At 42.2% G+C, this 14,745-nt stretch overlaps 1 protein-coding gene across 1 annotated transcript in view; it reads right to left on the bottom strand.

Annotated features, from left to right (window-relative positions):
* The window catches only part of ASZ1 (ankyrin repeat, SAM and basic leucine zipper domain containing 1), a 995,454-nt gene that overhangs the window by 404,168 nt on the left and 576,541 nt on the right, over positions 1–14,745 (bottom strand). Inside the window, exon 8 of the mRNA XM_069228909.1 lies at positions 10,131–10,206. Coding sequence (XP_069085010.1) covers positions 10,131–10,206 — 76 coding nt within the window. The remainder of the gene's footprint in view (positions 1–10,130; positions 10,207–14,745) is intronic.

The raw sequence follows: 14,745 nt of genomic DNA, 5'->3' as shown, positions 1-14,745 counted from the left end.
AAGAAGCTAAGACCCTACCTGTTTGGGACTCACTTCAGAGTTCAGACCGACCACAGGCCCCTCAGATGGTTAATGCAGAGGAGGGGTGAGAATCCAAAACTGTTGAGGTGGTCCATTTCCCTACAGGGGATGGATTTTACGGTGGAACACCATCCTGGTACAGAGCACACCAATGCTGATGGTCTGTCCAGGTTCTTCCGGCTTAGTGATGAGAATTCCCATGAGGTTGGGTAGTTGCTCCCCACTTTCAGCTGGGGGGACAAGTGTTAGACTTTTCACTCTTGGCATGGTCTCCCTTAACTTCTCACCTCCGTTTCCAAGGTTGCTGATGTATGGTGGACTCTGATTTTGCTGTTTTTCTTACAATTTACCACTGCTAACCAGTGCTAAAGTGCAATGCTCCTTTACAGAATGTGTATGTAAATGGTTTATCCATGATTGGCATATTTGATTTATTAGTAAGTCCCAAATACAGTGCACTAGAGGTGCCCAGGGCCTGTAAATCAAATGCTTCTAGTGGGCCTGCAGCACCGGTTGTGCCACCCACATAAGTAGCTCTGTAATCATGTCTCAGACCTGCCACTGCAGTGTCTATGTGTGCAGTTTTAACTGTAAATTCGACTTGGCAAATGTACCCACTTGCCAGGCCTAAACCGTCCCTTTTCTTACATGTCAGACACCCCTAGGGCAAGGCTCTAGGTAGCCCCAAGGGCAGGGTGCAGTGTATGGTTAAGGTAGGACATATAGTAATGTGTTTTATATGTCCTAACAGTGAAATATTGCTAAATTCATTTTTCACTGTTGCAAGGCCTGTCCCTCTCGTAGGTTAACATGGGGGCTACCTTTAAATCTGATTAAAGTGTAAATTCCCTTTGGGAGCAGATGGACATGTGGAGTCTGGGGTCTCAGAACTCACAATTTAAAAATAAATTTTTTAGTAAAGTTGATTTTAAGATTGTGTGTTTGAAAATGCCACTTTTAGAAAGTGAGCATTTTCTTGCTTATACCATTTTCTGTGACTCTGCCTGTTTGTGGATTCCCTGTCTGGGTCGGATTGACAGTTGGGCTGGTTGCACCTCACACTAGACAGTGACACAAAGGGAGCTGGGGTGTAGCCTGCATACCTGATGAGCCATCTGTGCTAGAAGGGAGGTGAGGAGTGGTCATTCACACCTGAAAGAGCTGTGCCTGCCCTCCCACAATGCAGTCTCCAACCCCCTGGTGAGTGTCTGGGGCATGGCCTGGGCAAGGCAGGATTTCACATTTAAGAGAGAATTTGCTTTGAAGTAGGCCTACTTCAAAGGAGAAATTGGGTATAAGAAGGGCACCCAAAGCCACCGACTTTAGAACACTTCTGGAAACCAAGAGGAACCTCTGCCTCGAGAAGAGCTGAAGAGCTGAGGAAGAAGAACTGCCCTGCCTGTGACCGTGCTTTGTGGAGATATCCTGCAGTTGCTGCTTCTGCCAGAGTAAGAGGACAAAGACTGGACTTTGTGTTGCCTTCCTTCTTGTGAAGATCTCCAAGGGCTTGATTTATAGCTTGCCTCCCATTGTTTGAAGTCTTAGGGACAGCAAAGACTTCTCTCTGCCAGCACCTGGAGTCTCTGGCGAGACTCCTACTCTGCCAAGTGGTGTCCATCCAGTTCCTTGGACCCTGAAAGGAGAAGCTGGGAGCCCAAGAGTGAGAAATACACACATCGACTGCCGTGCGGGGAAAAGATTGACGCTATTCCGATCTGCGGCTCAAAAATCAACACGCCGCCGTCTTCGCAGCTGAAAATCAACGCTCGCCTGCAACGCGACCGAAGAATCTATGCACGGAGCTGGGGAAACGACGCAAACACCACTGGGTGTGTGAAAACAACGCAAGGCCTGCCCAGACCAGAGAGTGCTGACCGGATCAACGCATCGCTCTCCTGCAGAGAGAAGAACCGATGCGCGCCGACGAAAGGAGAAACGACGCAAGGTCTCGTGAGTGAGTGAAATCGATGCATCGCAAGACCTTTTTGATGCACACTCGCCAGTGCGGAGTTATTTTTGACACACCCAAGGTACATTTTCACGCTAACAGTGTTAGTGTGTGTTTAAAACTACATGAAGTCTCTTTTTGCTTTTTAATTGATAACTTGACTTGTATATTGTGTTTTTTGTGGTGTTGGTCTTGTTTTGTTTAGATAAATATTTTCGATGTTTCTAAACCTGTGATGTGTCATTTTCTAGTGTTTTCATTAAGTTACTGTGTGTTTTGGTACAAATACTATACACCTAGAACTCTGAAGTTAAGCCTCCTGCTCGTGCCAAGCTACCAAGGGGGTAAGCAGGGGTTAGCTGAGGGTGATTCTCTTTAACCTTGACTAGAGTGAGGGTCCTTGCTTGGACAGGGGGTAACCTGACTGCCAACCAAATACCTCATTTCTAACAGGATGTTTATCAATCCAAGGCGAATTATGGTGATATGTTTTGCTATAATTATTATGGGCACCATTTCATTCAAAGAACAAGTACCCCAAAGACTGTTTTTAATTATACACAATGGGAACATTGTCTAACTCCACCACAAGGGAGTTCTAAAACATATTCTGTAAAGTTTGCATATTTTCCTGGGAACAATGTTAAAAATGCTGAGTCGTATTATTTTAAATTGCCATCAATGGAAAATTTACACATATTATTGACAGATATGAAATTCATTTATTCGGATTCTTGTTTCCCGGCTGGCTATAGAAGGCTCTGAACATTGGCTGAAGTTGATTGACTTAAAAAGTGTGTTGGGAACGAGAAATTGGCAAATAATGGGGAAGGAAGCTTTGTTTAAAGCATGCCTGATACCTGTACGAATTATATTTTTAAATGAAACTGTACAACAAACAAATTGCTTGGGCTTAGCAAAGATTAAGGAGTTGAATGCGCCCAGCATTCCCGCCCATGCAAAATTTTCACAAACGGCAAAAGTATATAAATGCAGCTCAATGAATGGGTCCAGAATGGCACGTTTAATACTGGACTGTCACATCCTGGCGGGTGGTTATTGTGGCCAATAGATACTAATGGGTGTCATAAACGTTTTATAAACTCCACGGGGAGTTTTAGAACAAGTAGGCCGGACCCTCGCTATGTGTCATCCAAACATGCGGGTACAGTAACAACATACAGTGTAGGGAAACTATGCCAGCAATGGTTGAAGAGCTGTTAGAGAATACCTCAGTCTCCTGTCTAATAACACTGATTTACAGGACTTCCTGTTAGGCCCCAGAAAACAACGCAGAAAGCGCTTCTTATACGCAGTATATAATGAAATTTGGAAGCTTTCCCAACAAGAAGCTACTGACCGGTTAAGGCAAATAGATAAGGAAAACTTACAAAAGGCATTAGCTGTTGTTGATAATGGGATTAATACCCTGTCCGACCGGATATGCACCTTAAACAACATTGTTTCTTCTGCAAAAGACATAATACAAAGTGATATGTCTTCTTTACACCATGGACAGAGTCAACTAAGGTCCATTTTGCAGTTGGGTAGGACACTACAAACACTGAAGGCAGGTTGCATTCCCTGGCAACACTTTAGCCCAAGGGGCATATTTTCTACATTTAATTTAAAGCAACAACAACTAATGGCTAAGAAAGAAGCAACCTATGTCATGTTAAATAATGAAAAGTTAGAAAAGTTGCCTTTTACACTGGCCGAAATACTATCTGCTGAGTGGTTAATACATGGGGTCATTAATCTGACTATTTCAACACTTCAATTCACGTCCTGCTTAAAACACATTCCAGTAGGCAGATATGAAAGGCAACCCATGAGGTGTGGGAGCTGCCCTTCTTGTACAAATGTCTCAGCAGCATGAAAGGGGTCTTTCTTAGCGGTAGTGAACACAAGACTTCTGTCAGCCATTCAATGGTTTATAAAGAGCTGTTCTTCCACGAGGCGTGTAACACTTCGGAAGCAAACTTGGCTTGTTATCTGAAGGGAGTTCCAGTCCCCTTGATTACACCTGCGTTCCAGGTGCTCTCAAATGGCAGCTATGGCCTCCTCAATAGTGAAAACTGTTGTGGGATGCGGGCCGGAATAGTTTATGTTGTTTCGGTCTCTAAGATTGTTACATGCTGTGTGAACGTACTTTTTCCTCCCACAAGACAGAGAGAAGTAGCTGAGATTTGGTCAAATATCGCTACTTCTAATGTGAATTTTGACAAGTTGAGCAGACTCAAGGCCTTATTGTTCCAGAAACATGTGGCGCTCACATCTGCACGAGAGACCCATGCACCTCAGGTAGCAAGGTCATCAGCAGAGATACAGTCCCTTTTAAGTACTAACTTTGAGACACTTTGGTGAGCTGGTGGGACGAATATTTAATGCGCCCAGTATTACCTGAATTGCACATTTCTTTAAGGCTGTTTCTTCTGGTTTTGTTCACACCTTCTCCTCTATATTCTGTTTAGTACCATCAGCCATCCACTCAATATTCTCCAGTATTTTCGGGGGATTTCCAACAACTTTGGATATAATAGGTGGCATTTTGCTATTGCTACTTTTTCTGCGCAATGGCTGTCCTGCCGCAACAAGGAGGACTGAAAGTGCTCCCACAAGCACTGCTGTGTCATGAACGAATGATGCAGTAGTTTGGATCAACACTCCTGGAGCAATTGCAGTGTGACTGGTCTCTATCATGCAGACCGGTTTCGCACTGTGTGCAGCCAGTGTTTCGGTGCCTCTGGTGCTCATGCGAACATGCACTGAAAGTTTGTCTTTCTACACAGCGCTCGCTTTCATTGGACACTGATCTGTTGATGTTCTCGCTAAGGGCTCATTACCAGACATGCGCGTTGAGGGTGCGTTTGCTACAGGTAGTATTATTATGAGTTGCCCTTCAAGGATGATGCAGCTCTAAACTCATTGTGGGGCCCACCATGGAATGGTGCTGCCTTGGCTGGAGCTCAGGCTTTGGAACACGAATGCTCCTTGGTTTTCCTTGGCGATGAACTTCCTACTTTACCACCGGTATATAATGAAATTTGGAAGCTTTCCCAACAAGAAGCTACTGACCGGTTAAGGCAAATAGATCAGGAAAACTTACAAAAGGCATTAGCTGTTGTTGATAATGGGATTAATACCCTGTCCGACCGGATATGCACCTTAAACAACATTGTTTCTTCTACAAAAGACATAATACAAAGTGATATGTCTTCTTTACACCATGGACAGAGTCAACTAAGGTCCATTTTGCAGTTGGGTAGGACACTACAAACACTGAAGGCAGGTTGCATTCCCTGGCAACACTTTAGCCCAAGGGGCATATTTTCTACATTTAATTTAAAGCAACAACAACTAATGGCTAAGAAAGAAGCTTTCTACTTTAGATGAACTTGCCAAAGTGGAAGATTTCTTGTCTTCAATTATCCCAGATTCGATTGGTAACTTCCAAATGACTCTGACTCCTGCAATTCAGCCTTTTTACCCCACAGTTACCATTTAAAATTGTCTTTTTATAAATGCTCGAGTGTCTTTTAGCCCCTTAGCTGCCAGGCCTTTTCCCCCCTCAGGTGCCTAACCTTGTTTTGGCTGTTTGGGGCAGTTGGTGCTTAGGCCCTCATAACTTTTTGTCCACATAAGCTACTCACGCCCAATTTGCATCCTTTTTTACAACATCCTAGGGATTCTAGAGGTACCCAGACTTTGTGGGTTCCCCTGAGGGAGACCAAGAAATTTGCCATAATAAAGTGAAAATTTTGTTTTTTTCAAAGAAATTGGAAAAAAGGGCTGCAGAAGAAGGCTTGTGGTTTTTCCCCTGAAAATGGCATCAACAAAGGGTTTGTGGTGCTACAGTCACCATCCTCCCAACTTCCAGGAACAGGCAGAGCTGAATCAGAAAACCCAATTTTTCATCACAATTTTGGCATTTTACAAAGACATAACCCATTTTTACTATTTTTTGTGCTGCCAGACTCCTTCCAGTTAGTGACAAAAATGGGTGTGAAACAAATGCTGGATCCCGGAGAGCTAAACATTTCTGAAAAGTAGACAGAATTCTGAATTCAGCAAGGGGTAATGTGTAGATCCTACAAGGGCTTCATACAGAAAATACAAGCTGAAATAAAAACATATTGAAATTGAGGTGATAGAGCCATTTTTCTTCACATTTTACTCTAACTTTTTCCTGTGATGTCAGATTTTTAAAGCAATTTACTGTTACATCTGCGGGTCTCTTCTGGTTGTGGGGATATATAGGGCTTGTAGGTTCATCAAGAACCCTAGGTACCCAGAGCCAATAAATGAGCTGCACCTTGCAATGAGTTTTCATTCTATACCGGGAATACAGCAATTAATTTGCTGAAATATAAAGAGTGAAAATTAGGTATCAAGAAAACCTTTGTGTTTCAAAAATGGGCACAATATAAGGTGCTGAGAAGTAGTGGTTATTTGCACATCTCAGAATTACGGGGTGCCCATACTAGCATGCGAATTACAGGGCATTTCTCAAATAGACGTCTTTTTTTTTTTTTTTTTACACACTGTCTTACATTTGGAAGGAAAAGATGTAGACAAAGACAAAGAGCAATAACACGTGTTTTGCTATTCTGTGTTCGCTCAAGTCTCCCGATAAATATGCTTGGATAGGCCTAATGTTCGCGACAGGAAACCTAACATGGACACATCACATTTTTACATTGAAATTTGACGTGTTTTTTTTGCAAAGTTCCTAGCTGTAGATTTTGGCCTCTAGCTCAGCCGGCACCTAGGGAAACCTACCAAACCTGCACATTTCTGAAAACTAGACACCTAGGGAAATCCAAGATGGGGTGACTTGTGGGGCTCTCACCTTGTTCTGTTACCTAGAGTCCTTTGCAAACCTCAAAATATGGCCAAAAAAACCACTTTTTCCTCACATTTCGTTGACAGAAAGTTCTGGAATCTGGGAGGAGCTACCAAGTTCCTTCCACCCAGCGTTCCTCCAAGTCTCCTGATAAAAATGGTACCTCACATGTGTGGGCAGGCCTACTGCCCGCAAAAGGAAATGCCCCAAAACACTATCTGGACACATCAAAATTATCAAATACAAAACTACCTGTTTTTGCGGGGTAAGAGAGGCCCCTGCGTTTTTGGTCATGGGCTTAGCAGCCATACAGGGAAACCTACCAAACCCAGATATTTATGAAAACTAGACACCCGAGGGAGTCCAGGGAGGTGTGACTTGCATGGATTCCCCAATGCTATCTTACCCAGAATCCTCAGCAAACCTCAAATGTAGTTAAAAAACAAAATATCACATTTTTCCCACATTTCTGTGTGGGATCACCGCACCGGGACAAATTTCCTACTACCCAACATTCCCCTCAGTCTCCTGGAAAAAATGATACCTCACTTGTGTAGGTGGAGTGGAGAACACAAATAAAGAGTAAATCCGTAAACCCCACACTGAGTCTTTACGTATCTATTTGTACTTACCTGTCTCAATTGGTGTCAGAAGTGGGATAGAAACGTCCTACGAGACAGGTAAGTACCAATGGATACCTAAAGACTGAGTGTGGGGTTTACGGATTTACTCTGTGTTCTCCAATAATTGTCTCTTCCTTTTTCTTATCTTTCTCTCTCTCTCTTTTTATTTTGTATATTTGTAGACTGTATTCTTCTTGTCTTTCTTCCCTGTTCCTTATTGTCTTTTCTCTCCGGTTACAGGTTGGCATCTCAGGGATCCAGGAGATCGTCCACAGGGAGAAGGAGAGAAAACAAGAAGCCTGTTTTAGAAAAGGTACGATTTGGCTATCTGGTAGGTGTTGTCCTTACCTCTCTGGTTTTTCTTTTCCCCATGGTTTCTGTCCTTGTTTATTTCCTTGTCTCTCCTGCCCCTTCCTCCCCTGAGTCGGTTAGTATCTAGAGTGCTCTTTACCATTCCCTTTCTGACACCCTTCCTTTCTGTCTCACTGCACTTAATATACCGTTTTTAAGTTTTATTTTATTTCTTTCACATTTCCTTGCTCTTAATTTTTTGTATTTTGATTCATTTTACCCAGTGCCTTGTCTGTCCTTTGGTCAGTGATCTTTTTTTTTCTTCTCTTTGGTCCTTTTATTAAATAAGATACAAAACACCAGTGCTCCCCAGTTCCAGCCCCCTTTTAACTTCCCGCCCCTCCCCAGCTCATGTCCAGTACCTGGTGAGGCCAGGTACGTGGCCGGTTCCTTCGCAGCATCTCTCCCTCAGTCGCCTTGAGACTCAGTCCAATGTGGGGCTCCTACTCGTCGGATTCCAAGGCCCTCCGTTGTAGTTGTCTATTTTTGGTTGCTGTTCGTCCCCTCCCTCGCTTCTCTGCACTCCTCCTCCGCGTCTCCTCTGTGCCGGCCCTCATCTCCTCCCCAGTCTGCACCTCTTCTCTGGTCTGCGTCTCCTCCCAGGTCCGTGCCTCCTCTCTGGTCCGCGTCTCCTTTGTGCGGGCCCGCTGTTTGTCCTGGCGCCACCTCTTCCTCTCGGTGCTCAGAATAACGTAGAGGTTTCACCTCTATGCCCGAAGGCGGAGAAGTGCCCCCGGGGCACCTCCAGACCGGCCTCAATCCTAGCACTCCGTCACAGTCCTGAAAGAGAGTCTGCAACAGTCTGTATTGTGTGGAAAAAATTGGGAGGAAGGTATGACAAAGTAAGAGGATCACCTAACACCGCATTGTCACAGTGTCTCCTTTTCAGCTGTTTAGAGGGAGAATGCCCAACTGTGAAACTATTCCTGCCTGAGTGAATGAGAGAAGGCGGGAAGGAGGGAGGTAGAAGATCATGTGGGTAAGGTATAAGGATGGAGCGAGGAAGAGTAGAAGGTGAAAGCAAAGGACTCTATGACAAAAGGAAACCTGTTAAGGAGACTGCTGGGCTGGTGGGAGATTGGATCAAAATCAAATCTTCAAGGAAGAATGTGAAATATCCAAATTTAGTTGACACTTTAAAGTAACAAAATTGTTTCAAAATGCAGTGAAGCCTGATAACAAAATTTGGAACCTCAATAGGGTTGGAAAATGGCGCCATGTACAAGGTGAAGATGTGACTTCTCTGGACAAAGAATCTTGAGGTTCTAGGGAGCATATCACAACGTGAAAAGAGGAGACCGATGCTGTTACAGGACTGTGTGTAACTCCACCTATTCTCATGAGTGATATTATATTTTGTGTTTCTTGTTTTTAGTTGTGTTTTGAGGGTAGATGCTGCAATTTTTCTTTTTTATGGTTGTAATTTATCTTTTGGTTTTTTTTGTATGCCAAGTGAGGGAGGTGATGTTGTATCTTCGGTACAGAAACTGCAGAACATTAGGATCTGTAACCACAAAATAATGTGCCATTCTGTAACCTGCACATCATGACTGGAATGTAGGTGGTGGAATTGCGAGATGGTAGTTGGTGGAAGTCTGCTTTGGAGCTGCAACGTATCGCTGTCCCTATTCCACTGTACTTGAATACAGTTGTTTAACACCCTTACTTGAAGTTGCTGTGGCTGATTTACCCGTCCTAACAATTCTCTCTTCTGTTTGAAAGAGGACAGCGGGCACAGAGGCAGCCAAAATAGGCCTTCATCCATCACAACTAAGAGACACATTCCCCAGCCTCTCTAGCCCATGCCAAATTAAGGCTGGTGGCGCAGTCCTTCACATCAACAACTCTGTGCTAGAGCAAAACTGGAGGAGTTCACCTCTTTCGCCATTTGTATGCATTGCAAGGGAGCCTTGAGAGGGGAGGCACAGTTGGTTCTGCATCCTCCTAGTTACCAGAAATCACAGTGACAGCAGGAATGCCTACTGGTGCTGATTTCTTGCCTGGCAACACCTCTAAAATCGAGCATATCCCAACATGCTGCCCACCCATGTGGCACTTCCTTTCTGGAACTCAGCACAAGGTCTAACCCATGTTTCAACAGATATGATTAAACCAACAGATGTTCTATATTTTTGACTAGAATGCATTACACACTATGGACATAAATTCACCAAACTCCCACCCTCCAGCAAATGATATGCATGTTCAAGATTCTCTTTACACGTTAATTGTTAGTAAGTGCACATCTTACTCAAAGACCGCATTTATTCTTGCTTTCAGTTGGCCCACACAAAGGATACATTTAATTTAATTTTCAGGAATAATAGTTTAACAACATTACCTTCAACAATTCCGACAAATGCTCAAGGTCAAGACCATGTAAAAACACCTCTACGTCACCATAAGCTGAGAAGGAACTGTGGAGAAACATAAAATTTCTCTTAATACTCAGTAGGGCATGGACAAACAAAAACATTTATTACTTTTCAAACAAACATCTAAAGGCATTATCAATCACTCTGTGGCTGGTCATTTGAGCAATGTGAGAGAACTATTTACAAAAATAACGGGGCAAATGGGATTTTAGAGAAAACCCCAAGGGCAGTAAAACAAGACATGGATGAATGAAAAACAATATTGACAAATATAAATTCAAACAATGAAGCCTCATGATGGACGTCACCAAGGCTCTGGTTTCTAACTGACTGGCTGCGAACAGTCTTAACTACACAAACTGGATTCCGGTAACAGTTAAGTGGGGGGGTCAAAGAAATCAAAATGTTAAGAACCACTGCTCTAGCCACAGAGAAACCACAATCTTCCATTTTGGGTTAGCTGCAAAAAGCTGATTTAAGGATCAGAGACAACAGTAGCTGATTATTTTGATTAAGCGTGGATATCAATAATACAAATGTTTCTGTGTACATTTGCCGGAAGCAATCTTTCTCTTAGTTACTGATCAGAGGCAACAGCAAACACCAAACAGATTTTCTTTTTAGGTTGAGCATAGCAGCTCACAAGCGCTGCTTTCCTGACGTGTTGGCATCTATCTGGGCTTTGAACCACACCCGCCTCACGCCCATCACTTGCGCTCGTTTGTGGCCATGCCTTTCAGAAATCCTTTATTATAATTGGTAAATGCTTGACGTTTGTCCCTCCCTGGGGCCGTTTTGTTACCGCCTTGGGGACCGACCTTGTTACATGAATAATTGCATGTTTGCCGATGTTTGACTGCATGCGAACTTCTTCATACTTTTGTTTCTGTCCTTCGTGCTCACAGCGGCCGTGGCTCTTTGAATTGGCTTACTTGTCATTTTTCCTTTTGTGTGTCTCCTTCGCGCTCGTGCTCATGGTGGCCCTGGAGCTTTGAACTGGCTCGCTTATGTCACATGTTTTACTTTTCCTTTTTCCTTTTGTGTGTCTCCTTTGTGCTCACGCTCATGGCAGCCGTGTCACTTTGAATCGGCTCGTTCACATAGTGCTTGCTGCGTTGTGGTGCTGTAAATCATTGGTTTATCTAGTAGTCGTGGGGCAACCTACAATCCACAATAGACAATTATAAACAGTGCAGTGTTTACATGTGTAAAACTACGAGGTACACTCTTTGGCAGCATTATTTAAATCCATTTGACACAAACAACATTTTTGTGAAATCTTCAACTTATGTAGCGAATTCCTTAAAGACCTAATTGTGGGGTCAAGTCTGCTGTCACAGAATCAGACAAATCGACTGCCCCCTCCGTTGTTGACTGTTTTATCATCAAGTTATAAATGAAAGTGAAATCTAAACATTTTTTCATGTCCAGTGTTAGCTGCCCTACTTATTTAGAGCAACTGTACTGATAAATGTACATTTACATCTTTATTGCTACATTTATTGCAAACACTTTTTACTGCCTCACTGATTATATGTAAAAGTTGCTTCAAACAGGGAAAGCACTCCCATTACTCACAAGGACTCTTTGAGGGATTTTACCGCACTGTACAAATGTTACACCCCTTGCATTCTGGTTTTGAGGAAATACCTTTTGTTAAAACAAGTACACATGAAAAAAATACTCTGGCATAAACCATGCATGCAGTTGTGCAATGTGTAATATGGTATTTATCACCATTGCTATCAAAAAGACATCATGACTCTCTCGCGGTACCGCCTGGTTGTTTTGCCAAATCCATCAATGATATTTAATAGCATATTACACTCTATATATATATATATATATACATACACACATCTGATAAACATGTTTACTATGCATAGACATATGTATATATTTATATTTACCATTGGGTGGGATCTGAGGGTCTGGGGGTCACTAAGTGGACATACTTTTTTTTAAATTTAAGAAAAAAAATTCCCTACTTTTCTTTTTTTTCTTAAAGCAACCGTCCTGGGGCAGTTACTTCAGAGAGTTGAGATGCTTCAGGGACAGAAAGCTAAACAGGCTTTCTTGCCAGGGTGCCTACTTGCCTGAAAGTAATGTAAATGTGCTCAACTGGTCAATCTGCAAACAGAATGGATGCTTGGAAGCTGGTATTGTTTTAGTTGATGGAATCACTTGTATCTTCTTAGTAACACAGATTTATTCTTTTTAAGTGGTATTGCAAGAGAGTTATAAAAAGATTTGCACTACCAACATTCAGGGTATTTATAAAATCTGCGTTTTAGAAGCACATACGTATCTTAAAACATTTGCGCATTTTGTAGCAGCCTATCTGATGGTGTGAAATGCAAGTTTAAAATAATAGTCACAGTGGGTTCTGTCAAAGACTGGGACCTCATAGTACTAAACACACAGCCACTATTCTCCATTGCACCAAGCAGGATTCAACTCTGTGGCTCCCTTGTTACAGAAATAGACTTCTGTAGTGTATTAACCAATAGATGTTTCATAATGTGCAATAGTGCATTTCTCACTGATTAACTTAACTTAGAATTATGTGGCAGAAAGGACCAAAAATGCAGCACGGTTGATCAATTAATGTGGCAAAAGAAGTCCAGTTATAAATTTACAATGCCAATAGCTCCAATTCAAGTAAATAGGAGACCTATTGCATTGCAAATTCTTGTTTACTGTAGCCTCAAAAAGAAGGAGAAGTGGGGGATGTAACAGGCCAGGGCAGGAAGGTTCCACCTTTCTGGGGGCTAGTTATTCAGTTTAAGGCACATGAATATCTGTAATAAGTGGACGACTAGTCCCTCACATCTTTCTAAAGCGGTCCTCATCACTGTATTACACCACTGCTCAAAGGAGATCCTCTTGATCCTCTTGCCAAGAAAAAAGGTGTTTATTTTTTTGAGTAGCAGGGCTCCTCGGGCTAAGAGTTACAGTAATAAAAAAAATATCCTTTCTTTGGGCACATTAGCCTCCAACTAGCTAATGCTCGTTCATGCCAGCGCCAGAGCAAAAATGCCCCCTGTTCAAACAACATGTAAACTCAGTTTAACACCCCAAAGGCAAATCTTAAAGCTGTCTGCATAGCAGTGATATGCCAAACAAAAGGTCTGACTATTCAGGGAGGAGGTCCATTCATCATCTAAATTACAAAGGAGGAAACTAGCATTTCTGATAACCCCCAGAGATTTGTTATAAAAAGGGGCAACAATAGTCACAGCTTTCTCTCATGGGACCTACCACTTTAAAATTATATGAACTAAATCAGTGCCACAGGTCACAACCAGTGGTATACATTCAAGCAATTAAGCATTGTGGAAGAACAACTATGAAGAAGGCAAAAGACAGACTCAACACAATCAATAATACCCTTCTGCCCAGAGACGTTTTAAGGCATGAGCAAAGTGGGCTCTGGCCTAGGGCCCCAGCATTTTTAGGTGGGGACCTTGATAGAGCCAGTTCTGTTCTGCAGAGAGTGTTGCCTTGATGACCTTGAATGATTCTTAAACATATCTTTTAAATGCATTTTTCTTTTAGTTTTACTGTGTTTATGTTTCAAACACAAGCCATATAATAATCATTTAGATTAAACATAACCTCACATATGAGAAATCTGAGGGTGTCACTGAGATTATTTGATCATTAATATTATTGAGCTCCGGGCTGTGTTACGCTCGTGAAGAAACATCTATATCCCTGAATATTAGATGTAAACCAATTTAGAATTCGGATGAGTGTGTCTGTGCACTGTCAGTGACTTGGCCAAAGAGTGCATAAAAGAGTTAAAACTGGATCAGAAAGTCAAAGCTGTTCCAAACATGGGCCCCAAATCCATTTGGCCCAGGGTCCCCAAAATCCTTAAAATGTCCCTGCTTCTACCTTCATCCAAAATCTAACCTAGGGAATACCACACTACCGTAATTGCAGGCTCTGTTACTATGCTCAGGAAGAAATGCACACTGAACAGCAGTAATAACTAGTATAAGTTAAAAATGCTTGAAAACCAGTGATTTCATGATTTTTGACAATAAATTAAAGCGGGTTCTCTGTTGATAGTGTTTGATTAACCAATTGGGTAAATCACATTACTCTTCTCTGATACAGACCACATTGGCTACCCTAAGAGGAAATAATAACACTGTAGATAGCATCCTTACTCTATACAATCTCAGGGAAATCAGGTCCCAACTTTCTACAAGATACATTTATGAATTATATACAAGTGCAGCTAAAAACAGCCTATCTACTCCAATTAAATGCCCTGTTTCCAAGTATCGACATATGGACACACGTTGCTGTCATTCAAATCTAGATGTAATACAGGCACTTAAGAAAGAAGGTGACTGCAATATTTTATGTTCAGAAGGCAGGACAAAGGATGATATAAGTGAGGTGTTCCTTATTGTAAAAATACATATTTGGGCTGAACTGGGCAGTTCCTTTATAGTACTGAAATACTTTAAATGAAGTAGAATCATCTCAACTTGGAGTGAAACAATATTCCCATTGCTGATAATGAATCAATATCTTATTGGTATTTGAAAGATTTAAGAACCAGCA

Source organism: Pleurodeles waltl, chromosome 4_1 (genome assembly GCF_031143425.1).
Source record: "Pleurodeles waltl isolate 20211129_DDA chromosome 4_1, aPleWal1.hap1.20221129, whole genome shotgun sequence".
Lineage (NCBI taxonomy): Eukaryota > Metazoa > Chordata > Amphibia > Caudata > Salamandridae > Pleurodeles > Pleurodeles waltl.
Note: the sequence above shows the minus strand (reverse complement) of the source record. Positions and strands in the feature narration are given on the sequence as shown.